The sequence below is a fragment of the Megascapheus bottae genome, chromosome 22 (genome assembly GCF_031878675.1).
Source record: "Megascapheus bottae isolate mThoBot1 chromosome 22, mThoBot2.hap1, whole genome shotgun sequence".
Lineage (NCBI taxonomy): Eukaryota > Metazoa > Chordata > Mammalia > Rodentia > Geomyidae > Megascapheus > Megascapheus bottae.
Window position 1 is genome coordinate 12,912,342 of NC_143530.1, and position 27,852 is coordinate 12,940,193.

General features: G+C 48.9%; 1 protein-coding gene across 1 annotated transcript; it reads left to right on the plus strand.

The window, feature by feature from the left end:
• The first annotated feature begins 16,377 nt into the window (after nt 1-16,377).
• Nucleotides 16,378-25,582, plus strand: Mln (motilin). The gene is made up of 5 exons (XM_090355226.1): nt 16,378-16,494; nt 19,330-19,428; nt 21,909-22,017; nt 23,492-23,543; nt 25,549-25,582. Exons 1-5 carry the CDS (start codon nt 16,378-16,380, stop codon nt 25,580-25,582), a joined length of 411 nt encoding a protein of 136 aa, XP_090211352.1.
• Nucleotides 25,583-27,852: the final 2,270 nt, after the last annotated feature.

A 27,852-nucleotide genomic window follows, 5' to 3' on the forward strand; every position in this document is an offset into this window, starting at 1 on the left:
AAAAAAAAAAAAAACAAAAAAAAAAAAACCTGCTCTGGCTAGAGAGTCAGAGAGAGGGGGAATGTGGGTGGAGGGGGGGGCATTAGCGCCTCACTTACTCACCAGGCTTTGTTAAGAACCTTTAAACCTGGTAGAGATTATTTTCCCAGTGATTTTTAAGGTTGTTTTTCTTTTCTTTTCTTTTTAAGAAAGTGAGCAATTCATGCATGCTGTGACTAGCAATTATTCATTCAGCCCTAGCCAGAGCTAGAGTTATTGTGTACCTACTGTGTGCAGGGCAAAATTTTAAACGACTCAGACTCTTAATGTCTGCATACTGAAGAACTCTGATAGAGAACAAATAAAATTGACAATTTAAAAAGAACCGAATTGATAGAAAGGAGGGGGCGGCACTGGGAGGTGTTTACAGGTACAATGGGAACACAGGTGGCAATTAATTCCACCTGAGGTGTTGGGAAAGGCAGCCAGAAGCCAGGCCGCTTTTCACTCAGCCTTGAAGGACCCCAGCCAAGGCGAGCAGCAGGAACAGAGCCGCAGAGAGGCCATACCTGCATTTTTAAGGAATTGGACCAAAAACCTATGGTGCAGTGGCCTGGGGGACGGGATTCAGGGTGGGAAAGCCCTGGAGGCAGGCCAGGAAAAGCAGGTGGCAGAGGCAGGTGGCCAACGTCCCTAAGTGATTGTGACTTGCATCAAGAGCCCTCAAAGTCCTAAAGCGGAAAAGGAGCCAGCCCCTCCTTGCGCCTGTCAGAAAGGCAGCTTGGGCTGAGCACAGCCACGCACCACTAGAGTCTCAGCACTCAGAAGCAGGTGGGTGGTGAAGTTGAGGTCAGCCTGACCTAGCAAGACCTTGTCTCAGAAAACCTAAAACAACAACAACAAATTCAGCAGCTTAGAGACTGTCCTAGACTGAGGGCAGTGAGGAAGCAAGCCAAGAGAACCAGAGCCAGACTGACGGAAGCCTGCCTGGCCTGCAGGAGAGGCAGGGAAGGCCCACATGTCTGTGGTCCAAGATTTCTTTTTCATTTTTCTTTTCTTCTTTCTGTTTTTGGGGTGTGTGTGTGTGTGAGAGAGAGAGAGAGAGAAAGAGAGAGAGAGAGAGAGAGAGAGAGAGAGAGAGAGAGAGAGAGAGAGAGAGAGAGAGAGGGAGGGAGGGAGGGGAGGGAGAGAGAGAGAGAGAGAGAGAGAGAGAGAGAGAGAGAGAGAGAGAGAGAGAGAGAGAGAGAAACTGAAGCTTAGACTAAAACAATCATGTTCTTAAAATGATCATATTCTTCTTTCAAGGGTAGGATGGTAGCCTTGAGCTAAAGAGCTCCGGGACAGCACCCAGGCCGAGTTCAAGCCCTATGACCCATAAAAAAAAACCCAAAAGTTAAAGTTTGGATATTTTGCTCAGAGCTGGCACTCTACCACTTGAGCCATGCCTCCACTTTGCACTCTGTGTGTGTGTGTGTGTGTGTGTGTGTGTAAGAGCCTGAGCATTGTCCCTTCATTTTTTTTTTCTTTCTTAAGATTGAGGGTCGCAGCTACACTTCTTTTTTTTCTGCTCATTAATTAAAGATAAGAATCTCACAGACTTCCTTGCAGGGGCTGGCTTTAAGCCTGGATCTTCAGATCTCAGCCTCCTGTGATTATAGGTGTTAGCCACTGGTGTCCAGCTTCCACTTTTGGCTTTTTTTTTTAATTTTTTACTGGTTAGTTGGAGATATGAATCTCTTCCCGTAGATCTCAACCTCCTTGATGGAAAATGACTTAAAGCACTCACCTTTGCCCCTGACAACCACAAAACTTCCCTTGCTGCACATTTCCCTGAACCTAAACCATCTTCTACCCCCTTCCCTCTCCCAAACATACCCTTTGGTTGTAAGAGATAACCTGTAACCTGTGAATTGAAGGCCCTACCATTTATTGAAAGCTCTGCTAAAAACAGATGCTTCCTTATAAGTCAAGATAAGATTTGTAGGTCACTGATAGCTCACACCTGGAATCATAGCTACTGTGAATCAAGGTTCAAAGCCAGCTCAGGCAGGAAAGTCCATGAGACTCTTATCTCTAATTAATCACCAGAAAATCAAAAGTGGAACTGTGGTTCACAGTGGAAATTGCTCAGGGACAGAGCTTCAGCCCTGTATTTCAAGCCCCATGAATGACAAAAAAAAAAAAAAAAAGATAAGATTTAATCTCTGCACAAAGCACTCCTTTCCCTGCTCCCATCCTGCCCTCTCTGTGACAAATTACCCCAGAATCCTGCCCCCTGCCCTGCCCTGCCCAACTTTATTCTCTCTGCCTAGTAAAAGAAAACCTCAGCTGAAAGACACCTTCTATAACTGGCCCCAAATCTGGGTGGAAGAGACTGGCTTCTTTCTCAGGCTTTTACTCAAAATAAGTCTGTTGATCTGTTGAGTTCATTTTCTGCCCTTTCTTTATCCTGATACCCTCATCACCATTTCCTAACACTCCTGAGTAGCTACAATTATACACTTGAGCCACCTGTGCCCACCCCGTCCCCTGCCCCTCCCCAAGCTGGTGCTAAGATTTTTATCAGTTGATTCTACTCCATTTCTCTGGCCACAGTGCATTGGTCCACATCCAGACATGTGATCAAATCTGGTGGGACTACCAGATGCACGGATCTGCTCTGGAGGATCTTTGCAAAACATGCATGACTAAAGGTTACCCCTTGACATCCAGTCCTTTAGCTCCTGCACAGAACTGGACACTAAACCTGGTATTCTAAGAAAAAGATGATGGGAAAGGTGAGTGCAGTCCAGGGACTTCCTGGCGAAGAGATAGAAGCATGGCAAAGCACAGGATCCAGCAAGTCCTTAAGGCTGTCACCTGTCTCCAGCTCTCTCAGAAAGATGAGCCCCATTCTCTCTGGGAAGGTTCTCCAGCTCCCCGTGCCTTACTCTTCTGGCCTCTGATCCCTGAATCAGCTCTGGCAAACAGTGTAGTCTTCTAGAAGATGAGGGAAGAGCCCAGGGAGAGCAGCATCTCACACAGATCACACTCAAACACACTCACACATGCAAACATGAATATCTAAACGTATGTACTCTCACAGACTTAAGCACACAAACGTAAGTATGATAAAACACAAGTATGCACACTCAAACACATAAACACTCACACATACTCATGCAAACATACTAAAGCATGAGTATGCACACACAAACACACTCACACCCAAGCACACTTGTGCATATTCATGCACACAATCCCAAATATGCTAAAGCATACTCCAGTACAAAATATGTGCACTCATGTACATATTCAAACACATGTATACAACTGAAGATCAATCATGTACACAAGCACACTTGCATACACCTACACACATTCATACATACACAAATATAAATGTACTAACAAAGCCGGGCGTGGTGGCTCACGCTGTAATCCCAGCTAGATCTAAGGATCTCAGTTCAAAGCCAGCCCAGGCACTACAAAGCCTTCAGACTCTTTTCTCCAATTAATCACTAGAAAAATGGGAAGTGGAGCTGTGGATGAAGAGCTCAGGGACAGCGCCCAGGCTCAGAGTTCAAGCCCCATGACAAATAAATAAATAAACAAACAAACTTGCTCAAGGGTATCTGTGCACATTCAAACACATTCATGCACACCCAAATACACTCATATACCCATACATGCAAACTTAAGCACTCAAGTCCACTTAAACACACACACTTATGGACTCAAATATAAACTTACTAAGTAAACTCATTCAGACACACACATGCACACTCTCGCATCCTCATTCCTCAGCAGTCTGAGTTTTGAGGGTCGTAGTTCAAAGCCAACTGGGACAGGGAAGTCTGTGAAAGCTATGGGATAGTGCCAAGGCCCTGAGTTCAAGCTCTAGTATTAGCACACATGCATACACAGTGCCAACAAACTCCTTTTCTGACCCAGAGGGGACAATCTAGTGAGAAGCATTTGATTGCGTGAATTTGGAAGGAGTGTGGCCTCTGTTTTTCTCTCCCCCTGCCCTGGAGAACAGGACTTGCACACTTAAGTTGCCTTCATTAAAGATATGAATAGCTCCTAAAGCAGATCCAACTTAAAGCAGGGGCTGCCTGCAGGAAGACTGGGGACACTACAAAGGAGCAGGGCCAGCAGACCCCTGGTATCAGACATTGCTGACAAGTTTTCTCTGCCCTGGATAAGCCCCGAGCCAAGCTTGCTTAAACCCCACATCTTGGTCCAAGCTAGAGTTTGTAAATGAAAGGAATTAGGCCTTAGTCCCAGCATGGAGGAGAGGGGTTTGAGGAAGAATGAATTAGCCTAAAAATGGCCCCAGTGGGGAGTTGACAGCCAGAGCCTGGGACAGCTGCCAACTGGAGTGAGATGCTGGCTGAGCCACCACCGTGGATTTGGGAGCTGTACAAGAATTCATTGGGGACCCCAGAACTGCTTTGGATGGGGACTGTAAAAGACTAGACTTCCCACACAGAGTGGTAAAGAAACACAGACTCTGAGATGAAAAGCTGGAGATGCCTGTGCTGCCACAGCTGAGGAAACCAAGGCAAGGGATCCGAGGCTTCCCAGAGCCCCTGCCCTCTGGCTGAGCAACAACCCATCTCTCAGAGCTGGGTGTTATGGCTCACACCTATAATCATGCCTAGTAGCCAAGAGCTGAGATCTGAGAATTGAGGTTCAAAGTCAGAGACTTTTCAATGAACCCCCAAAAGCCTGGAAGTGTAGTCAAAAAAAGAAAAAAATCTCAGGGACAGCGCCACAACCTGAGTTCAAGCCCAGGTAATGGCACTAAAATAACACAGCTCTCAAGCACATCCCTGGGCCAGGGTTTCCAGTCGGCTCAGCCTTGAGAAACCAGGCTTCACAACAGGAGGCAGCCCTCTGAGTTTTTCTGACTGACTGTTGCTTCCCTGACTGTCCAAGCAATAATTAGGATCCCCTTTTCCATAGTAAGCAGCTGCTGTCATCACAGCTTCACACTCTCCTGATCACCTATCTCCTCTTCCTGGCTGTCCTGCAGGCAGGTTTCTGACAAGTCTACCATTCCATTTCCCAACCCTGCAAAAAGGCAGCAGGGGTTGGAGAGGAGCCTGGAGGGAGTAGGGGGAGGGTGGTGTGAGGGGAGGGTGGCTTCATAGATTACAAACAAGGCAGGCCCAGCCAAGATGGAAGAGGAGGTCACAGCCTACAGCGGGGCCAGGAGAAGCCTGTATGGCCTGCAGTCCCCAAACTTACCTGTTCCCTCCTTTATCAGAGATGTAGCTGTGTGAATAGAGCTTTGAAAATTGAAGTGTTCCTGGAGAAAGGCTTCTGTAAACTCCTGTGGTGTTTCTGGGGACATCTGTGCTGACCCTCTGGGTGCTGGCCTGTCCCCTGCTCCGCTCCCATCACAGTGAGCTGCCCAGTGATCTGTGCCTCGGAAGCTCCTTGCCTGCTGGCTTCCTGTTATGTCCGCCTGTGATAGATCCTGGCTAGAGACTGGAAGAGGAGGGATAGAGAAGTAAGGCACTTTCCCCTCTGGCTTATGATAGCTATACCAGTAGCTGTTTTACTGGCCATCAGTTCCCACAGTGTCCTTGATATTCCCTTGAATCCTTGATATCTACTCACTGTCACCTCTGCCTTGGCCTGTCACCCCCTCCCACTCCCCTACCCCCTCTCTCCCCCTGCCACTGCCCTGCTTCTCTTCATCCCAGCACACAGAACAATCTCTTAAGGACATAGCTCAAGCTGGGTGCAGTGGTTCACACCTGTAATCCTAGCTACTCAGGAGGCTGTGATTTGAGGACGATGGTTCAAAGCCAGCCCAGGCACTAAAGTCCGTGAGACTCTTATCTCTAATTAAGCACCAGAAAACTGGAAGTGGTGCTGTGGCTCAAGGGGTAGGGCAGTAGCCTTGAGCTGAACTGCTCAGGGACAGTGCCCAGGACCAGAGTTCAAGTCCCACAACCGACTAAAAAAAACAAACAAACCTAGCTCAGCTCAGGTCCCTGATCTAATGCCCACTCAGTGGCAGTCCACTCACAGTCCTAACCAGGGTACCAGGATGTGTTCGATTTTGCAGAATCCCATCTGTATAAGAAAACAGCACTATGGAAGCATGGTGGGGCCTTCAGAACTGATGACAGGATACTCTAGATTTGAAGAACAGGCAGAAAGCATCTTTTCGTGGTATAGCATAGAGAGAATACACCCAGAGGGAATCACCAGTGAGAGGGAATCTGTCCTCTCTCCTTATCTTTAGAAAATTGAGGCACAGGACCGGGAGTTTGGCCTAGTGGTAGAGTGCTTGCCTAGCATGTACGAAGACCTGGGTTCGATTCCTCCATACCACATACATAGAAAAAAAAGCCAGAAGTGGTGCTGAGGCTCAAGTGGTGGAGCTCTAGCCTTGAGAAAGTCCAAGGACAGGGCTCATGCCCTGAGCTCAAGCCCAGGACTGGCAAAAAAAATTTAAGAAAAAATTTGAGGCACAAAGATCAGGGTAAGAATGAGCAGTTGTTAAATCAAACCATGCACCAGATAGAGAGAGAGAGAGAGAGAGAGAGAGAGAGAGAGAGAGAGAGAGAGAGAGAGAGAGAGAGAGAGAGAGAGAGAGAGAGAAAGTTAACTTCTGATAAAGTATGGTAAATGTCCACATGTGGCCCTCAGTCCCCCAGCTTCTCCAAGACATGCTGACCTGTGAGTTTCTAGAACATTCCCAAACTCTTTCCTGTCTCTAAGCCTCCGACATCATTGTCCCTGGCAAATGATTGGGTACCTGACCCTGGCTTCTCTCGCTCTGTTTCTCCTGCTGTGGGGGTGGCAGAGGCAGATTCAGTGTCTGGTAGGGGTCAGGCCATGACCCAGCTGTGGAGAGAACTCTGATGCAGCCCAGGGCCATCACACATGTGGACCCCAGTGACATCAGGGCAGTTTGGGTCCCAGTTGCTCCTGTAATACAGCATCCTCTGGTGCCAGCTGTGCCCTCCCCAGTCCAGGATCTTCATGGGGCTTCTCCCAGAGGCAAAGGTGAATCTGTCCCTCTCTGTCCCAACTCCCAAACTCTCCTCTCCCCCTTCCTGCATCTCCTTTACCACCAACAGCTGTAAAATTTCAGCTGAGAGCATAAAAGACAGGTGCTTGTCTTTGGCTTTCTTCTTTTGAGAAGAAAAACAATGAGGAGACAAACCCCAGGAAATCAAGTAGTGGGAAGAAACCAGCCCTGTGTTCTGAGGAAATGTTAGATCAGCGAATTGAAATGTGGAGACGAAAGCAGGAAGGCCAGGTGGAGCTTAGCACACCCCCTCTTTGACAATAACAGTATGGGGTGGGGGAGACACAGCCCAGCAGGAAGGAGACCTCAGCAAGCTAGGGGGAAGGGGGAAGGGGGTGTGGACTTGCCACCCCTGGCCAGCTGACCCCTGATTCCTTTCCCCCAAGACTTCCCGGTGCCTCTCCTCTGGTCCTGGGCTCTGTTGTCTCCCTCTAACCTAGGCAGAGCAATCTTGTCTCAGCCCCTCCCACCACCAAAGTATACTGAAGTAGGAAAGCCCTAAAGAAGGGCCCCAAGCTCTCAAGAAATAGCCACTTGGGGCGAGGAAGGGGTTCGCTCATCCTTCTCACTCCCAGCTGAGCTGTCAAGGAGGTAGATCAAAGTCACACTGGATCCTGACCTTGGACTGGATGGGTACAGGGGGATTCCAGGTATCAAGCAATCAAGGGATGGAACAGGAGAGAAAGATGGGAGATAAAGGTGGGAACTGGGTCTGGTGTTGCTACTCACATCTACTGAGATGAAGGAGGAAAAAAAATAATAAAGGACAGAACCTCAGAGAGGCATCTGGAAGGTGCGGTGGGCCTGGGTAAGGAGGAAGGCGAGGTGCCCTTGCAGTCAGAGCTGCTCCAGGTCTCAGGTCAGCAGGCCCCAGGGCTGGCATCTATGAGAGGAGGAGACGGGGTTAAGGAAAACCCTGTGCCATGCCATGATTCACATGTCCTCTAAAGAACTGTCTTCTTCCTGCAGCAGCTCTCTGGATGGATCTGTGTGGGGTCCATTCCTGTGGAGACCTGGCCCCACAACTCAGCTGGAGGCTCGTGTAGGGCAGAGCAAGGGCCAGCACAGGTGACTGGGCTGGCTACCATGAGCTCAAAGGAAAAATACTGGTGAACAAACGGGATCCTTTTGAAGACCTGACAGGCCTGTGGCTGAGGGAAGGAGAGCTTGGATCATTTTTTCCAGAAAGGTTCCCTGGAGAGCCATGTAGCAAGCCCCACCCACAGTCAGACTTCCCTCCTCCACTTTCCCAATTTCTCTGGCTTTTTAAACTATGCTTGAATAAGGGGCAATTATTCCATAGACTCAGCAGGGAATGTTTTCTTGCCCTTAGGGAAAAGAGAGATGTGTCCCAGTCTGTTTGTTTGAATTATTCAGCCCTTGGAGCTCCGAAGCACCACAGACTGCCACCGGGGTGGGGTGCGGGGGGGGGGGGGGGGGGGGGGGCGCGCGCAGGGCCTGTCAGCACCACGGACAGAGACAGAGTAACAAGCTGCTTAGTAAGGTGGTAAGGGGGACCTCAAAAAATGCAGGACCCCAGGTAGCTGTAAGCGGGAAGCTGGGGTAAAGGTGATTCTGCCAAGAAAACCCCAGTCTTGAGAGTCATGTCTGTTTCACTGCCACTGGAAGGGGCATCAGATAAGGAATGTCACCACTGGGCCCAGTTGCCTGGTAATCAACCATCCTCAGTGCCCTGCATGAAAAGGCAATTAAGGCAAGAATTAAAAAGCCATCGCATCATTTAAAATCCAATAACATGGCTGGCCTGAAAATTGTCCTCAGTCCCTAGGGAAGAGGGAGGTGGATGTGGGGAGGGGCAGAGGGCAGAGGGATATAACAAGGAGGGAGGAGAGTGGCAGAAAAGGAGAAGAGGGTGGCATGGGGAAGTTTCCTGAGGCTTCCAGGTCTCCTTGCCACATAGCCAATCTGTCTGTGCAGCCTCTCTGGAAGCCTGCTTGATGGCCTTTGCCTTAGAGATGATCCCTTCCCCAGTGTCCTCGGGATCTTGCTGCCCACTCCCAGTGCTCTCTTGTGGAAGCCAACATTGATTCCTAGCAGTTCATTTTTCCTTGTCAGCCAGCTCAAGTGCTCCTGCAGGGATCGACTGTGCCACCCTCATTATTGCCAGGATTACCAACACCCACACCAGAGCCCAGCATAGAGCCGACCACTGGGTACAGTAACTATTCATCAATGAGTTCAGTGGCTATATCTTTTGCCCACCAGCTAGAATGAAATAGCGTCTGCTCTTGCCCTGTACCCACTTTCTCACTATCCAAAAAGAACAATACAGCACATATCCCTGAGATCCTGTCTATATTCCACACGAAGCCTGTGTGACCATTTGCCCTTGTATTTTCAGGGTCTAAAGAGGATTTGAGTACATTCCTTCATGTTCAAGCTCTGAGTTTGTTTCACACTCTTAAGTGAGCCAGAAAATGTCTAATCGACTAAGATGACGTTAACCCTTTTCACATCAAATGAAATCCTCCTGCAGGTAATCTTCCTGTCACAAGCTGACTGCCTTGATGTCACTTGGAAGTGAGAGGGGATACTCAGCTTTCTTTTATTTTCCATTCTCCTTAGCAAAATCCTAAACCAGTCGGATTCAAGTTTGATGGGAGCTGTTCTTGCAGTTTATGCCTCCTTGCCCCTTGGGAGGGACTTACACGTGTCTATTTTAAACAAATTCCCCCTTTTTTCTCTCCTTTTTTCCCCTTCCTTACAAAGAACTGCAAATCTTCTGTGAGGAGAGCTTTTCATTGGGATGGAATTCAGTTCTGACAGTCAAACTTTCAGGAGATGAGGCTCTGGTGGATAATGATTAAATGAATTATCTCTCTGTGATGGATCTTACCTGAGAGCTGGGGATGCACTTGCAAAGTCGTGCAGTGAATTGGGGGCAGTTTCCCTATAATTTGGTTGCTGTTTCAAGAAAGTCTTATTCTAAGAGGTGGGGAAAAGAAAGCAATGGATGCTGCTCATGGAGGGGAGGGTAAATGGTGAACTCCAGGGCCCCTGGCCTCTGCCCCCGGGTAGCTCTCTCTCGTTTCAGATCCAGGTGGAAGAAAAGCCATCCTGCCTGCATCCTGCCCTGCGTACACAGGGCCCCACCTCTGCTTCCCTTCTGTTCTCCCTGAGAGTTTGGGTCTCTCCTACACAAATTTAGTTGGCTATGACATGAATAACTACAGGATCTGGCACAGAAGAACCACTAGTTTATGGGAACAAAACAGATCTTGCTCAGCCTGAATCCTAGAAGGATTGGGACCTGGGCTCCCCCAAGAAACTGGAGCTGTAAATCGTGTCCCTACCCCACACTCCAGTGCCCCTAGCACCAGGCCTGACCAACAAACAATTCCCATTCCATCCCTGGATGAGGTTATCCTCTTCACCAGCTCATCTCCCAGATCTCAGCCAGCCACTCAGCCTGGCCCACACAGGAAACAGGATCCTCCCCCTTTCCCTGTCACTGGCTCTGTGTAACTGCCACCCGCCACCCTTGTCAACAGCAGAGGCTGCATGGGCCTGCTGTTTCCATTTGCAGCTGCTGGCAGCACCCTGGATCCTAAAACTATCAACCCAGCAGATGTGGAGAAGTCAACCACTGAGGTTTGCTGATGCAATGGAAGAGAAAAAGGTTGGATAGCTAGCGCTTTTACTAGAATGTTCCGTAGATTAGGCTGGCATTTGAAGCAATTTTGGCTCGCAGCCACATGGAGTAAAACCTCTACTAAGACTTCTTTCCTTCTTAAACATGAAAGTGCAAACTTTTCTCAACCTTGGACTTCCTTAATCATTTATGAAAAGTGTCAGCTGTCACTGCCTTCTTGTTCTAATGCCTGGTGCCCTAGATCCGGGAGGCAGGAGCGTCCTGTTCCAAAAGAGGCTGAAGAGAAAGGAGAGGCATTGGTTTAGGAGAAGCAACCTTTCCTTATAATTAATGCGTCACTTCCAGAGCCATCTGCTTTGTCTTCAAACACATCCATCATCTCCATAAAAACATAAATGCATAGATTGAAAAATAAATTTTCAAAAGATTGGGTAAAGCCTGGCACCAGTGTCTCATGCCTGTAATCCTAGCTACTCAGGAGGCTGAGATCTGAGGACCAAGATTCGAAGCCAGCCTAGGCAGAAATGACTGGAAAACTCTAATCTCTGGTTAACCAGCAAAAAGTTGAAAGAGGAGAAGTGGTTCAAGTGTTAACCTTGAGCTGAAAAAAAAAAAAAAAAAAAAGCAAGAGCATGGGGCCCCAAGTTCAAGCCCCTGTACAGACACACATACCAAAAAAAGCCGTCACAAACTCAATTCATGGAAAAAACAACAACAAAAAACCCCAAATCCTCCACAGACATTCAGACTACAGATGTTGCTGGAAGAACAGTTATGCCCTTTCTTTAAGTTTTATGGCATCATGATAAACCCCCATAAATAGAAAGGGAACCCAGAAGCAAGTTGGGGACTGAGACGCTTCTAGGAGTATTTTAACCACTCAGAGAAATATTGATCAGGAAGTCAGCAGGGATGCTATTGTAAAACTGGGCTGAGTCTTCAGGTTTGTGCACAGTGTCAATAGTCTGTGAGGCTGAACCAAAAAGGAATACATTTTATCGGATTGTTTGGGGCTTGGGCTGTCTGTTTGCATTGAGTGAACTCCACAGGAAATCGGAGATGCAGGAATGTTAATTCCAGCAGCAGATGTAACACACAAACAAGCAGCAATCCCAAATTGGAAATTAATGCTGGTGGACCCTCTCTGTGCCTGCATTTTTCTGTTTGCCCAAGGTCTAAATCATGGGGTTCTAGGGGTACAGTTTCCATGGTGTAGCATTTCCCAGCAAATCATTTATGAGTTCTTAAAAAAGACAAAAAGAAAAGACCCTGAGCCATGGAAGGAAAAGAATAAAAATATCCCACAGGTCACCAAAGCCTGTGTCCCCTGGGGCCCAGTCATTGCCCAAAATATATCTCTCAGTGTTGTTTGACCTAGTTTTAAATGTCGTCCTCACCATCATCAACTCCTGTTTTTGCTCATGAGTGGCTCACACACTTTCAGGTCTAGGAAAAGCATCAAGGGCTTTAAGCACACAAACTTAGCGTCGACTCTCTCCTCCCTCTACCCTCCTCCACCCGCTGGGATCTTTGGCTCTCCTTGGCCTTTGCTTAACATGAGCATGCACATTTAATCCTTACCAATGTTCTGAGCAAGCCAACCTTTTGAAACCTCTCATTTTTCATTTTTATACCTTCAGCTTTGGCACTCCCAGCAATCCCTGGGCTATTTTGGCTCTTCTGAACTCTGCCTTCCCTTAACCACCATCCTCCACCTCTCTGACAGAATTATCTGGAAAATAGGGCACTGTCTTAGCTGTCTCCTTCTCTACCCCCTGAGACCCTGGGGGGTGATTTCATTCTTTGCGGGTACCCCCACCCACCATCCCAACCCTTTGTCCCTGGTGCCTTGGTGACATATGTCCTACAGCTACCTGGCATTTCCAGCTCATAGTTCTAATCTCCTGATGTCTCCTTGTAATAGGCTTCTGATGCTTTTTACCCCCCCCCCAATTTAGTATCATCTGAAAATTCAATTAACATACTGTTGCCTCCTCGTTCCAGGCCATTAATGAAGATGCTACGGCAGTGCCCGGCAAACAATATTTCCAAGGTCATGAGGAAAGGAGCACTGAGCTGCTAATCCATCCACCCAGTGTGGGGGAAGAGGCCATCAAGTGCCCACATGTGGTTTGAGCCATTTCCTCTGAGTTTTGTGAACTTCCCTTTCCCAGGTTGGGTTTTTACACCTCCCCTCCCTCCGCTTCAGCCACTGTGGATCAGTGGCAGTTCCCATTTGGAAAATGAAGAACATAGTTGATGCCTTCTTTTTATTTTCGTCCAGTTTCTTGCAGGGGAAACAGTCACTAATTGCGCATTTGTACAGAGAGCCCATGTACATGGTAAAGACAAAGTAGCCATTATTAAGCTTGTTATCCTGACTTCTCTCCATTTCGAAGGCAGAAACCATGACGGTAAAAAATATCCAGGTGATGAGGCCCAAGGCTCTAGGTAAGGGGAAGGGAGCGGCGCAAAAGCCAGATTCCCCCATTAGCCAGTTCCTGGATGGCTGAGCCATGAGATGCCAGCCCTGCAGGGCAGGAGAGCAGGCTGCCTCACCCCAGCAGCTATGCTGCTGGCATAGGGTCCTAGAAGGTGGCCCAGGTCTCCCACTGACAGGCGGCCTTGCCTTCTTCCCAATGACAAGCTCCTCCTGAACCCCAGGTTTCCTTCCTTCCCTCCACCCCAAACTGTAGGTATCATACTATAGTAGATTACCTGGATCAGAAATACTGAATAGCCAGGTGCTGGTGCTTATAACCCTAGCTCCTTGGGAGGCTAAGAGCTGAGGATTCAGGTTCCAAACTAACCCCAGGCAGGAAAGTCTTATCTCCAATCAACACCAAAGGGCTGGAGGTTCAAGTGGTAGAATGCTAGGTTTGAGCAAAATAAAACACACACACACTAAGGGAGAGCATCCATAAGATTGACCCTGTTTTATTTTTTCCAATTTGTCCCACTCCCCTGTCCTCCCCCTCCCCAGGGCCTGCCTTCAGCCCCTGGTCATTTCTTAAAATACCCAGAAGGTTCAGCCCCTGGTCATTTCTTAAAATACCCAGAAGGCTTCTCTGGACTGGCCTAGCAGAGGCAAAGCCCTGATGTAGAGACTCAAAGACAGTCCCAGCTTCCCCTGGGCTCCATAGACAGGCCTGGCTGACCAAATTTATTTGTTTGGCATTGGGTTTAACGACCCATATCACTTGAGGCACCCACCCAGCATTTTTTGCTTTAACTTATTTTTCAGATAAAGTCTTGCACTTTTCCCTAGGGCCAGCCTCAGACAGAGCTCTTCCTCTGTCTCCCAAGCAGCTGGGATTATAAATGTGCACCAGCATGCCACACCCCCTTGATTACTTTCTTTTCTGAGTGACTTTGTGGGGGAGACTGAACAGAAGGTATCTTTCTAATGTAGTGCTCTGACAGACCGTCAGAGAATGCCATCACAGGAAAAGTTGGCCTGGAGATACTCAGCAACATCATATATTAAAGAACTGAGAAAGAAAAGACCATCATTAAAATGATTCTTGGAGCAGCACTAAGTTTCCGGAGAGGTTCAGGACGTATTCGGAAGAGGGCCATCTGAGCGGGGCTGGCTTTCCCCAAGAGCTATCTGTCACTCACAGAAGAGACCCTCCAGGATAGGCTGGGAAGCTATGGCATTACTGCCCTGCCCACGGTTTCCACGTGCCTTAAGAATCCAGGCTCCCCACCCACAGTCCCCCAAAGGTGTGACCAAAAGTTAACAAGCCACAAGAAGGAAGGGAAGTATATAAGGGCCATGGGAGGACAATCAGACAGCATCCTGTTGGCCCACTACTCACACTGAAGGGCAGGGGACAGATGGAGTGCTCACTGTGTGTTCTAAGGGCAGTGCAGGGTTCCAGCTGAAATTAGCCCTGTCCAGAACTCTCTGGGGATGCCAGCCATCCCTGCCATTCTGCAGCTGAACCTCAGACCACGAGCCCTGAGAAGATTCCCAGGGGGCTGAGTTAGTTATATGTGAGCAGCAAGAGAGAAGCCAGTGGGTGCTGTTCCTGGCAGTTTGGAGTGGTCAGCATATCTCCAGAAGGCCAGGAGGCCTGCTTGGCATGGGGGCTTAGCTCTAGAGTCATGCATCAGGGAAGGGAGTTACTTACCCCCAAGCCTGGCACCTCTGCCAGGTGCCCCTATCCGGAGCTGAGCATTCCAGTCCCTGGTGGTAGGTTGCCGGCACCTCATTGTGCTAAGCTCCCACTCCTACCTTTGCCAGAACACAGTGAAATAGTGACATGCCGACTGCCAGGTGGATCAAGAAAATGAGCAGCAATTGGATTTTGCCTTTTTTTTATTTAAAGTTTTTATTGATTCTTATGGAGTGAATTAAATTTGAACACTGGAATGGAAAGGGATCTAAGCCATCTCTGTGAAGGAAATGGGATGCCATAAATGTGACACATTTGTCAGAGCTAGAAGGGAGAGCGCGGCCCAGGGACTATACAGGGGAGGAGGAAAACAGCAAGAGAGAAACAGGACGGGGCCTCTGTAACCCACCCTCTGCACAGCTCGTATTCCTGGGGCTCTGATCTCACTCCCGTCTCTTCTGGTGACCTTTGAGTGGCTGGTGGCCCTTCCAGTCACTTGGGCATTGCATGCAGCTGGAATGAAGATTGGCTGTACCTAGTCTCATGATCTGGATTATGGAATTTGAGCAGAATAGAGGAAGTAAACAGAGAGGAGGGAAGAGAGAGAAGCAGAGCAAGAAGAGCAGGGAATCCAGCTTGGATGCTGAATTTTCCATAACCGAGGAGAGAGAGGTGGTGGCAGAGAGGCAGAATGCAAGGCAGACTCCTCAAAAGGAGTCTAAGGTGGAATTAGACAAGTTGGAGGCCAGCCAGCCATTCCACACATGCCCACTTCCCGGCATAGGAGAGACCCACCAGGACTCACAGTGTCCTGGGATGTTGCGGAGTCTTGCAGCCTGCAGGGAGAAGGCCCCTGCTCTGTTGATCTGGATGAGAGCCAACAGCCAGTCAGACACATTGGAGCTGAGAAGGTGTCAGTGCCATGCTGGGGGTGGATGTTCATGCGTCTATCCCTTTTATCATCCAAGTCAGCAACATCTAGAAAAGAAGGGCTGCCTGGGTTCTGCTGATACTCTAGGGGTTCTTTCTTCGGGCAGTTAAGTCCTTCCTGCTTCCTGGGGGTCCTTGCTAGCTCCAGGAGACCACATATAATGAAGAGCAGGGCCATCAGGCAGAATGACTCTTCTGTGCTGTGGCAGGGGCTGGTATTCTTTCACGGGAGCTTGGTCAGCTACCATTGCTCTGGGGCAGACCAAGTGTTTGGAGCTCATCAGAGAACCCTGATGCAAAACCAGGCACCAGGGGCTCACACCTGGAATCCTAGCTACTTTGAGGTTGAGATTCAAGGATCCAAGTTCAAAGCCAGCCTGAGGAGGATAGTCTCAGAGGCTTATATCTCCAATTAACCACCAAAAATCAGATGTGAGGCTGTGGCTCAAGTGATAGAGCACTAGTCTTGAGCATAAAAGCTAAGGGGCAATGCCCAGACCTTGCATTCAAACCCCAGGACTGGCACAAAAGGAAACCCTGGGACAAATCCCCAGTCCATGGAAGCCAACCTATTGGTTAAGATCACGGGTTGCAAGTGGGGGTGGGGACCACAACTGGGCACCTACCTTCCTTGCAGGAATCTGCCACAGTGTCTTTAGCTTGGTGACAGAAGCCCCTCATCATTCTCCAGTTCCAGGATGCTGTCCTGCAGGACCATGGGCATTCTGTTAGTGGTACATGCAGCCACCATACTGGCTTCTCAGACAGACGCCTTCATTCCCATCCTCACCTACAGCAAATTCCAGAAAATGCAGGTAAGAAACCCTGCTGCCTACCTGGTTACATTGCTGAAGGAGGCCCTGCTACCTAGCCTGAAGATGGCTGGCCTCTTTGAAGTGTGTGTGTGTGTGTGTGTGTGTGTGTGTGTGTGTGTGTGTGTGTGTACTGGGGCTTAAGCTCAGGGCTTGGGCACTGTCCTGTCCTTGAGCTTTCTCAAGGTAAGTGCTCTACCACTTGAGTCATAGTACCACTTCTGGCTTTTTCTGTTTATGTGGTACCAAGGAACTGAACCCAAGGCTTTGTGCATGCTAGACAAGCACTCTTGCCATTAGGCCACAATCCCAGCCCTCTCCTTAACTTTTCACGCACGACTGACACTATACTACTGGAACCATACCTCTTACATTTGGCTTTCTACTGTGCTTTCCCTCCCTGGCTGGTTTTGAACTCGTATTCTCAGTTTTCAGCCTGTATCTGTAGTTAAGGCATGAGCCACTGCCACAGGCACCTAGCTAGAACCCTCTCTTTGGTAAACTCCTGTTTGATGACTATGCCAGAGACACCTGTAGTACCAGAACCAAGAGAGTGCCAGATGTCCCTCTGTCACTATCCTCTCTATTGCTGCCAGTATCACCAAGAGATGACAGTGGCTCACAGGAGTGACATACCTCCCCCCCCCCCCCCGCTCATCTTTCTGGGGAAGTTTTCAATCAATAAGCTGATAAATATTTACTGGGCTTCTCTGTGGTGCCAACCTCCTGTCTTTTAGGAGCTGACTGGAGCTCCAGCACCAACATATGAAAAATTAACTAACAATCAAAGACAAAAAAGAGATGTCACAAGGCAGTACATGATTAATTGTCCCATAAGGGATGCTAGTGCTAAGTGCTGGGGTTCAGAGGAGGGAGAAATCCCTATAGCTGCCAGAGAAGGTGAGATGAGAGCCAGAGCAGGGCCATAGTAGCTAAGGATGGGCATAAGCCACTGTCCAGAGGGCAGAGACAAAAACTGCTAGCCATGTGGGGATATAGCCACTTCCCTATGGACCCTAGAGAAAACAGACAGTCCCAAATGGAACTCGAGCAGCAGGGACTAAGGAAAACTGCCTCTTAGCCAAGTAGCAATGGCTTACTCCTGTAATCTTAGCTACTAAAAGATATCTGAGGATTGCTGTTCAAAGTCAGCCCAAGCAGAAAAGCAGTCTAAGTGGGAGTCAGTGTCAGTGGCTCACATCTATAATCCTAGCTACTCAGGAGGCTGAGATCAGGGAATCACATGATTCAAAGCCAGTCTAGGCAGGAAAGTCCATGAGATTCTGAGACTCTTATCTCCAGTTAATCACCAAAAAGCCAAAAGCAGAGTGGTAAGCACCAGCCTTGAGTAATAAAGCTAAAAGACAGCACCCAGGGCTGGGAATGTGGCTTAATGGTAGAATGCTTGCCTAGCATCCATGAAGCCCTGGGTTCAATTCCTCAGTACTACAAAAACAGAAAAAGCTGGAAGTGGCGCGCCCTATTACTGGTCAAAAAAAAAAGGACAGCACCCACGTGCTGAGTTCAAGCCCCAGTACCAGGACAAAAGAAAAAGAAAAATGTTCCTCAGTATCTTGGACTTCTGAGGATTACATTGGCTGTGCAGACTTTTGGGCCCTTTAAGTACGGAGAGGATAGAGAACTTTCATGTATCACCCAGTCCAAGACTCAACAGGAAGGCACGTGAGTTAACTGTCCTGGTTCTCTATGGCACAGCTCGTTCTTGTCTTGATCACCCAGCATGGGATGTATCTCCACACTCGTTGCTGAGTGCTGCTGGCCCTTCAGGACACAAGCATGCGTGCATGCACACACATGGATGGGCACACACATACTTTTCCAGCCATTGTTCTAAATTACAGCATCACATCTCGGGAGTCCCACAGCAGAATCCCAGGCATGCCATTAGAGACACTAACACAGGAGGGTACGCCTGAGTGCAGGGCTGGCAAGCCAGTACACAGCATGCCAGGCAAGATTTGGAGCTGGACAGAAATGGTCAAACTCGGGTTGAGCACAAGCCAGCAAAAACAACCCACAGACACGTTGCATTACTCTGTGCTGTGGTTTTCTTCCTGGTAATTGCCAGGAGCTAAGATTTTTATGAAGCTCCAAGCTCCTTCCTCCATAACTCATCTCCCTGTCTCTCCTCTTATAAATCACCTTCCAGGAACTCTGAGTTGCAGGCCACCCTGTGGCGCCCTCTCGGGTAGGGCTGTCTCATGATACCTTTTTTATAGGCTCTCTGCAAAGAGAGCTACATTTTCACACTTAATATGCATGAAGGACGACCATTATTCTCCATGTTTTAACTTAATTAACGGTAACAATCTGGGTGCAAATTTTTAAGCACAAAGAAATGAGCTCTTCTTCATAATGGCCTGTTGGAGGGTGACTCCAAGTTCATCCTCAGGCCACTGGGCATCTGAGTTGGGGGTGGGGAGAGGTACCTGGGAAAGAGAGGTTTCTTGGTCTTGGGGGCCAGGGAGCACCCAGACAGCTCAAGAAAGGAGAGAGGCCTCTGAGCTGGTTGAAGACAGCAGTGTGTGTGTGTGTGTGTGTGTGTGTTGTGTGTCTGTGTACTGAGGCTTGAACTCAGGGCTTGGGTGCTGTCCTTGAGCTTTTGGGCTTAAGGCTAGCACTCTACCACTTGAGCCACAGCTCCACGTCCTACTTTTTGGCGGTCAATTGAAATTAAGAGTCGCATGGACTTTCCTGCCCAAGCTGGCTTAGAACTGTGATCCTGATCTCAGCTTCCGGAGTAGCTAGGATTATAGGCGTGAACCACTGATGCCTGGTGAGGTGGCAGTTTTGTGCAATGCAGTGCTCTGCCTCCAGGAAAGGGAACGGAGCAAAGGGCAAAAGAAACTCCTGCACCTCCAGCAGAGGTCTGAAGAAGAGGAGACCAGTGAGGAAGAAGAAAACTTCACAGTCCAGGTGAGTTGGGAGGATAGAGAGAAACTTAGCATGGACATGTTTCCCTAACCCGAGGAGAAGGCAGGGCTCACATACCACCAACAGGTGTGGAATGTTCTAGAATATAGCAGTGAGCAAGGCATACAGCAAGAGGGCCAACTTGGCAGGGGATGGAGTCCAGCAGTGAGACCAAGCAATCTTTTTAGGCACCAAAGGAGCAAATAAGGTAGAGACTGACTAGAGAGGTCTGGGGACGGCTTGTCCAGGGAAGCCAGGGAAGGCTTCCTAGAGGAGGCAGCATCCGAACGAAGTGAAGCCTAGGAACCACCAGGCAATGCTATTGCTCCCCCAGAGAAAAGCTAATGCAAAATCCCTGCTCAGGTGCCCCAGGAGCAGGCCTGGTGGGGATGCTGAGAGAGGACCAGAGGCCAGCAGGGCCAGGTGTGCCCGGCCTGATGTCTGGGAAGACCCAGGCTTCAGAGCGAGCGAGTCACCTGACGTGACATGGAAAGATCTAGGGCAGCACAGGCAGAGACAGGAGACAGTCGGGAAGCAGCCGTGTCCTGAGGAGGAGAGGGAAGGCCAGCACACTAGACCCCCCTCTCCTGAGCAGGAGCCTGTGTGGCTCTGGCTCCTAGATGACCTACCTGGAGAGCGCTTGGAGACTGTCCGGCCTGGGCAGTATCTAGCTTCACTGATTGCTCTGCTCCTGCACTGAATGGCCCAGTCTCTGGGGATAGAGTGGTAAACAAAATAGTCAAAAACCCAGACTCACATCCTTGAGGAGAGGCAGAAACGAGATACAGGAAGGCTCTGGAACAGACAAGGAAGGTGATTAAAACTCTACAGATAGGGGTGGGTACCATGGAGGAAAATTTAGCTGGGCAACACAAAACAGGTTTGATTTAAAACAGTGGAAGCATGGCAGGTTTCATGAGTAGATGGCATGAAGCACAAAGAACTGAAAGAGCAATGGAGTGAATCATATGATGTCTAGAAGGAGGGGTCCAAGCAGAAGTAATAGCCCATGCAAAGGCCCCAAGGCAGCCCCGGAATGTTCTCCCTACTCGTACCTTTTACCTTTCAGTCAGTTCTTGACCTAGCAAAGTGTATCCTCTGGAGAGTGGAGAGAGATTGGAGGTGTGGGGGAAAGACAGAGGCTGTATGCAGTTCAAGGCTAGGACATGAGTGGAGAGCTGAGGCTAGGACTGGGTGAGCTCCCAGCGGCAGGCTGGGCAGAGGAGAGGAGAGGAGAGGACTTGGGTGTGAGCTGGGCATTCCACATAAAGGTGCCTAGGACAGCAAAGGCCTTGCCAAAGCATCTCAGCAGTCAGGGCAGAAACAAGTCTGACTTCTCACCTCCTACATCCTGCTGGACTGATGTCTCTTCAGTTCTGTCAAGTGTAGCCCCAAGAGTGGAACAGGCTTCTTTCCCTCCCCACCTTGTCTGGGAGAGAGCTGGGGGGTAAGTCTGCTCCTCAGACCAGCCTTAACCTTCACCTGGACAACACTGGCAGTCAGGGGAGGCCTGCGGGGGCTGGGGGGGAGTGGCTCATGTCCTTTTATACCTCCTTGTTATGATAGCATAGGGCTGGGAGATCCTCCCTGGACTAATCTCCAGCCCCGGTTTTAGAGTGGGGACACTGAGGCCTAGAGAGAGGCAGAGCCATAGCTGTGGGGAGGATTTAAAGCACAGGCAGGATTTAAAGGAGCCCCATAGAGATGTGCTTTAGGGACCTCAGGCCACCACGAGGGTAGACAGTATGTCCAGCCATTCCCACATGCAGCAGTAGGTGGCAAGTGGTGGGGGCAGGCTCTGGAGAGAGGCAGGGAATCTCCTCCCCCACCAGAACAGGTTCATGCAGTGAGGCCTTTGACCCAGGACAAGCTGGCTGTGAGGGTAAGATGGGTGCGCAACCTTAAAGACCACATCCATTCTGGTGTACAGCCACCAATTCCTTATCCATCTCCTGTGTCCCCACATATGAGAGTGATTGGTCCTGGGCCCCCATATATGAAAAGAGAGGGGTGTATTGGGCCCAGAACTGAGCCAGACCTCTGTATGTACCTCTTCTTCCTGAGTTGTTTACTGCTGGTCAACAGCTTCCTTGTGCTCAATTTCCTCCTCTGCAAAATGGGGACACGAAGCCCTTGGTTTAATATAGTCCAGACACTAAGAACATGTGCATGGGTGGTGGGGATTCAGCAGGTGAGCTCTGATCACTGGAGGGGTGAGTTCCTGCCCCCCATGAGAAGTCAGCTGGGCTCCTGGGCTTCCTCTTGGTGTCAGAACTCCCGGAGGAGCCCCAGAGGCCCATTGGAGGAGGGAGGGGGAGAGCAAAGAACGAGGGAGGGAAGGGGACAGGGCAGAGCAGGAAGGGGCAGGGGCAGGGGCAGGGTGGGGCTGTGTCTCCCAGACTCCCACATCCACCTGTAGGGTATCCAGGGGTTAAGGCACTCTCTGCGCCTCTCCCTTCGGTTAACTCTGCCTTATTTCACAGCTGACTGCTCCTGTGGAAATTGGAATGAAGATGAACTCCAGGCAGCTGGAAAAGTACCCGGCCGCCCTGGAAGGGCTGCTGAGGGAGGCACTGCCGCCCACTCAGCCTGGTAAGCTCAGCACCCACCCTCACTGCTCGGGGAGGGCCTCTCCATGTCTCAGGTCTCTGTCCATCCTGATGTTAATATTCTAAGAAGCATCTGAGCAGGATTTGAGTCTGGTGATTTTTATTTATTTATTTTAGGCTTTGTACTTCAAACCTTCAGCCTCTGCTGCAGGCCCCGGCTCAGAGGGGAGGCAGCACAGAGAGGGCAGGGCTGGGGCTCTAAAGTCTACCAGGGTGTCGTAAACCCCTCTCCTTCCAGTTTAGCATCCCCTAGAAGCCCCTGCTTTCTCCCAGGTACCACAGAAGCTGGGGAAGAAAACCCCCTGCTTCAGCTTTTTTTCTTTTTCATTGTGTAATTCTGCAGCCTATTTCTCGGCTTGCTCTGTTCAAGGTCTGCCTGAGTTACTTGAGCAAAGCTAGATCTTGTCTGACAAACAGCCACTAATTATCTCTCCTAGTCCCTCCACGAGCAGCCAGCGGAGATGGAGGAGGTGGTGTTAGAGTTGGAGAAACTAGGAGGTTAAATGACTTGCCCCAGGCTATGGAGAGCTCCCAGGCTCTGGCAAAACTGCAGCCTCCTGCCAGGCAGTGCCCTCCACCCCTGAACAGCAAGCAGGTTTAGAAGGCCATTTCCTAAGCAGATGTGCCAGCACCGTTGAAGGGCAAACCTGTGGGTTTTTTCCTCCAGAAGCTGAGTGAAAAATCCTCCAAAGACAAGGTGGACTCCCCTGGACAAGCTGCCCACCAGCCAAGCCTTCCAATCCCCTGCAACCATGAGGCACACTGGGGCACAGACCCCCTCCAGAGCAGATCCCTTCTCCAGCAAATAAAGCATGACATGTACAGCGACTCCTCTTTTATTTAATATTCTAATTTCTAAAAGGCCAGCTCAGATCATGAGGAATCAGAGAGGAAGCTCAGAGGGATGGAGCCACACATTCGCAAAATGCTGCATCCTTAGGAAGTGCCCAGTGCAAAGTGCAAGTATCAGCTTAGGCTTGGGCAGGAGAGGAAGCACCTTTCCATTTCAGAAGAGGAAACTGAGGCACAGAGAAACAACATTTTGGGGAAAGAAGACTGGAATCCTAAGTCCGAATCCTACTCCATTTTTCTATTTACTGATGAGCTGGAGTTCTAATGGACTGAGGATTTTAAGGCCTCTGCACTCAGCCCCTTGCTGAGTAACTTCTAACCAGCCCTTTAGCCTCAATGAGTCTTTGCAAAAGCAAGGTGGTAATATCTGCCTTGAGAGCGGAGGGCAGAAGCACCAGCAAAGAGCAAGTGACTATTATTATTATCATCACCTTGTGGCTGCAGGCTCCAGCATCCACAGCAAAATTGCATAGCCAACCCACTTATTTCTGCCTTCTAAACAAAACTAGATGGGAAGTTTCTCTCTAATTTAATTTCACATTAATGAATATTCATTTATTTATAAGCTGGGGCCATATAGAAACTGCTACTCCCTCCATCCATAGGTTACCAGGAATTGGACACCACGTCCCCTCGGTATTGCTACATGCCCACCTGGTGCGAGAGAGGGCTTAGACACCAAGCATAGTCACAAGCATAGACTCCACCTACCAAACAGCACCCTTGTTTGGAGTGCTCTGAATTCCCCAAAGGCCACCATAGGACCAGCCACTGTCCTGATACATTTCCATACACGAGTCACGTTCTGATCAACCCCAGAGTTGTAGCACATTCCTAAGCAATGCCACCAACTCATGGGCACAAGTGAGGAGGCAGAGGGGCAGGCAGGGTGAAAGGAAGAAGCTAGCACTGTAGATATACAGGGAAGAGCTGTATCCAGACACCTGCTCATCCTTCTCAGCTCCTTCAGGCCAATTCACCCATTACCTGGCACATATTCTGAGAAGCAGAGAAACAAGAGGGAAACCATTTTTATTTTTGTGTTTCCCTAACTTTTATCTTTAAGTGCTTGTACAAAAAGCTGTTTCAGTCCAACATGTCAGTTTATGGGTGCATCTTGATCATTGTCACCCAAGGGGGATACCATTTCTGATTTCCCTCATCCTCTATGTGATCATCTTCCCCAGTCACCAGCAGAGGGTAACCATTTTTGGGGTGTAGGGCTGGTATACTTTAGGGAATTTTTCTTAAGCTCCTGGGGGTTGAAGAGCAGGGTTGGAATGGGTGATAATAACAGGAATGGGACCTCTGAGTGACTTCACCCTAGCTGGTCTACATCTATCCATCCATCCATCCATCCATCCATCCATCCATCTTGTTGGTCAGTCTGTCCAGCCAGCCAGCCAGCTATCCAGCCAGCCAACTAGTACTGGGGTTTGAATTCAGGTCCTCCAGCTTGCTAGATAGATATTCTACTACTTGAGCCATTTTCCCTTTATATTTTTCAAGTAGAATCTTGAGGCTTTGTCCAGGCTAGTCTTGGATAGCAATACTTTTCCCCATGTAAGCCACCATACCTAGCTGGTTTGTATTTTAACTAGGAGTAGGTTTTTCAAGCACAACCCTTGGGAAGAGTGTAATGCTGTCTTTCCTGCAGAAAAAAAACACTGTTCAGTGCTCAGTGCTGCAGCCCAGTTGTCCCAACCCTCACCCTATGACCTCCAATATGCTTCTGTGTAATGAGCTGCAACAGGGACCCAGCTACCACATCTGTATTCACAGTGCCCACCACCGGCTTAGAAGTGTCGGCTCCTTTCTTCTCTGGTTTTCCTTTCCTGCCACTGTTCGATTGCTACTATCAGCTCAAATAATTCTGTTTTGCCAAGGAGTGCCTCTAGTTTCCAGGACAGCGGACTTGATTGCTTACAGGACATGCTCGGCGCTAGAAGAAATTAAAATGAGGGGGGAGATGGGAGAGGAGTAGGATTCTGTGAGCTGAGCCAAGAAAAAATGACCATGTTTTCACAAAACAAGAAAGATTATCTTGATTAAAGATACAGGATGTATGAGCCACAAATCAGCCAGGCTCAGAGACTGGGGAATACCCAGGTCAACCAGGAAACCAGGGCACCACCTTCTTGCCCCCATCCATCTTTCAGAGGTTTACCCAGCAGAATCCACTAGAACATCTGATTAGTGGAGGGGTACAGATGGGCCCTAGAATGGTCTGGAAGGTGCTTTTCATTTAACAGGATCACAGGGCAACCTGGCGAGATGGAGACGAGGAGGTATTTTCTCAGTAACCACATCGGTGTGATTCCATAATTACTGAGCTACATGGATTTGCCATGAAATTGAATAGTTAAAAGCAAAGAGTAATTGCCTGATATCTGTACTCTATAATTTAGTATAATCTAATCATGGACAAAGCCCAAAAGAAAATGTTCTGAAAGCATTGCATTTTTCTTCATACACAATTTGTTATTGACATCGGGTAATGTATTCCAGGCCTCTAAAGGAACTCTTACCCAAAGTGCAAGCTTGGCCAAAAGAGCATTTCCTTTCATGTTCAGCAGGCTGGTAGGAGATGGCAGAACTGCCCATCAAGCCTGATCTAGCACTTTTTGGTGACTCTATTTCCCCCTTTATCACCCACTCCTAGGATAGCAAAACCAGATGAGAAGACAAAAATCTGAGCCTTAAATAACACCCACTTTTCAACCCAGTATCCTCCACGTTCCCCCAGTATGATGCCACTACAATGCGGTTGGAAGTGAGCCCAGGACAGCTGAGGATCAAGGACAAATCCGTAGTCCCCAAGTATCTTGGAGCCCTGATAAATGTGTGCAGGGCTTTCTGGAGGAGGAAGGAGAATGATATCCACTAAAAGATTTATTGTCATTATTATTTTGGGGCTCTGCTAGGACACAGAGAGGTCAGCAGGAGGGGAGGTGGTGTGGTGGCCCTCAGGGAATTCAGAGGGTGCTCCCTGCAGCTCCTGCCTCTGCTAAATGTGTGGATGTGGTTACTAAGTACATATAGACATTGTGGCTTGTCTTTCCTGGTTGCCTTTAATAAATCAGGAAGACCAACCACAGCCTGAGCTTGGTACCTTGAACAAACCCACACAAAGTAATGGGAAGAAGGCCACTCAGTACAGTTGACAGCTTTGCAGTATTTCCCTTTTCTTAAAAAGATACCTTCCATTCCTGACAGGCCCTGAAGCAGAGCCACTGGGAGACACAGAGGCAGATTACCATTGTGTAGCCCAGCCAGCCCAGGGGGCAGCGCCTGACAAGACAGGGGCCAGTGGCAAGGAAGCAGTGCTAATGGCTGCCACAGCCTCACCACACTAAACTTGGCAAAAGGGCTTTGAGGGCAGAGAATATCATGGGCTAAATCCAGAGGGCCAGGTGCCTATCTCATACCTGTAATCCTATCTACTCAAGAGACCGACCTATAAGTAAGTATTGAAGTTCAAAGCCCACCCAGGCAGGAAGGTCTGTGAGACTCTTAGCTCCAATTAACAATCTAAAAGCCAGAAATCAAGCTGTGGCTCAAATGGCAGCATACTAGTCTTCCTTAGCTGAAAAGCTAAGGAACAGCATTCAGACCCTGAGTTCAAATCCCAGTATCAGCCAAAAGTAAACAAACAAACCCAGAGAAGGGGCAGGAAGGAGACCAGTAATTTAGGGAAGAAAGCGGGAAAACAGAGAGGGAAAGACTATAGGGATCCTGAGGGGAGCTGATGGGCAGACCAAGTGTGAGTGGGTGGTTGGGAACTTGGTATTCACAGATGCACACCAAGGCTGTTAGACCCAGAAGACAGCAAGGCCACTGGCTGCTAGAAGTCCACATAAAAGGGAAGAGTGGCCCTGTGCTGCAAATAGTCACTACCACCAACACACTGGGTCTTAGGCTAGACATGGTCAAGAGGGTTCAGGGAAGGTCCAAGGGCTAACTGGACCTGGTTATACAGATAGCAGCAATAGTGTCCTTCCACACTGGAAGGCTGATAGAGCTCCCACTGAGTACCAGTGCTAGGGGTGGCTCCAATTCCCTCCATATTTTTCAAGTGCTCTGAGATCCATTGTGATGAAATAGACCATCAGTCTGCAGAACGTTGCACCGTTCACTTTGTTTAAGCATCAGTTTCAAGCACTCTTAGAATATACCGGGCTGGTATTGATGCCGAAAGGCTCATTCTTTATATATTGAACTGCACAGCTGCAAGGAGTTGCACAAATGTTACCAACTCATTTGTCATGCAAACAGTGCTTCAGAAAGAAATAAAATACTATTATGTGGTATATGTGTTAAGCAATCACTATATCAAATCCATGGCATTCCGTGCAAACACAGGCAGAGAAAAGGAAAACAACACTTGGTGAGAGAAATCACACCACATGGGCGCAACTAAGTCGGGAGAATGTGAGGCTAACAATGGAAGCCTGATGGAGCAGAGGCTGTCATTTTCCCAGCAATGAGACCAGCATTGGATATCCCTGAGGTACAGCAAGCAGCAGGAATGCAAATCCCTGACAGAGGAATATGGCTCAGGGTCCCAGAGAGGGGAGAGACAGATGTGGAGGCCAGCAAGCGGACCACTGGGTAAAGCGACTCTGGGGAGGAGGGGATTCTGGGAGGAGAACTGAAGGAGTGTGAGAAAGAAACACTAGACTGGCAATAAATGTTTCGAAAAGGGAGTTGATGAAGGATGTGAAAGGAACAGAAGAGACAGAAGAAAGCAATAATCTACAGCTCTGTTTCCATTTGCTACAGCTCCCCTTGCCTCCCTTAGGGGGTTCCTACCAAGAGCCTTCATGTAACCAAATCACCTGCCCAACGGGAGGCTCTGCACCAGCACGGGTTGAGTATAAACAGAGATGAACATGTGCCAGGCATTATCCTAAACACGTCACACATGTTGGCTGTTCTAATCCTCCCAGCAGCCCAGCCAGGAATT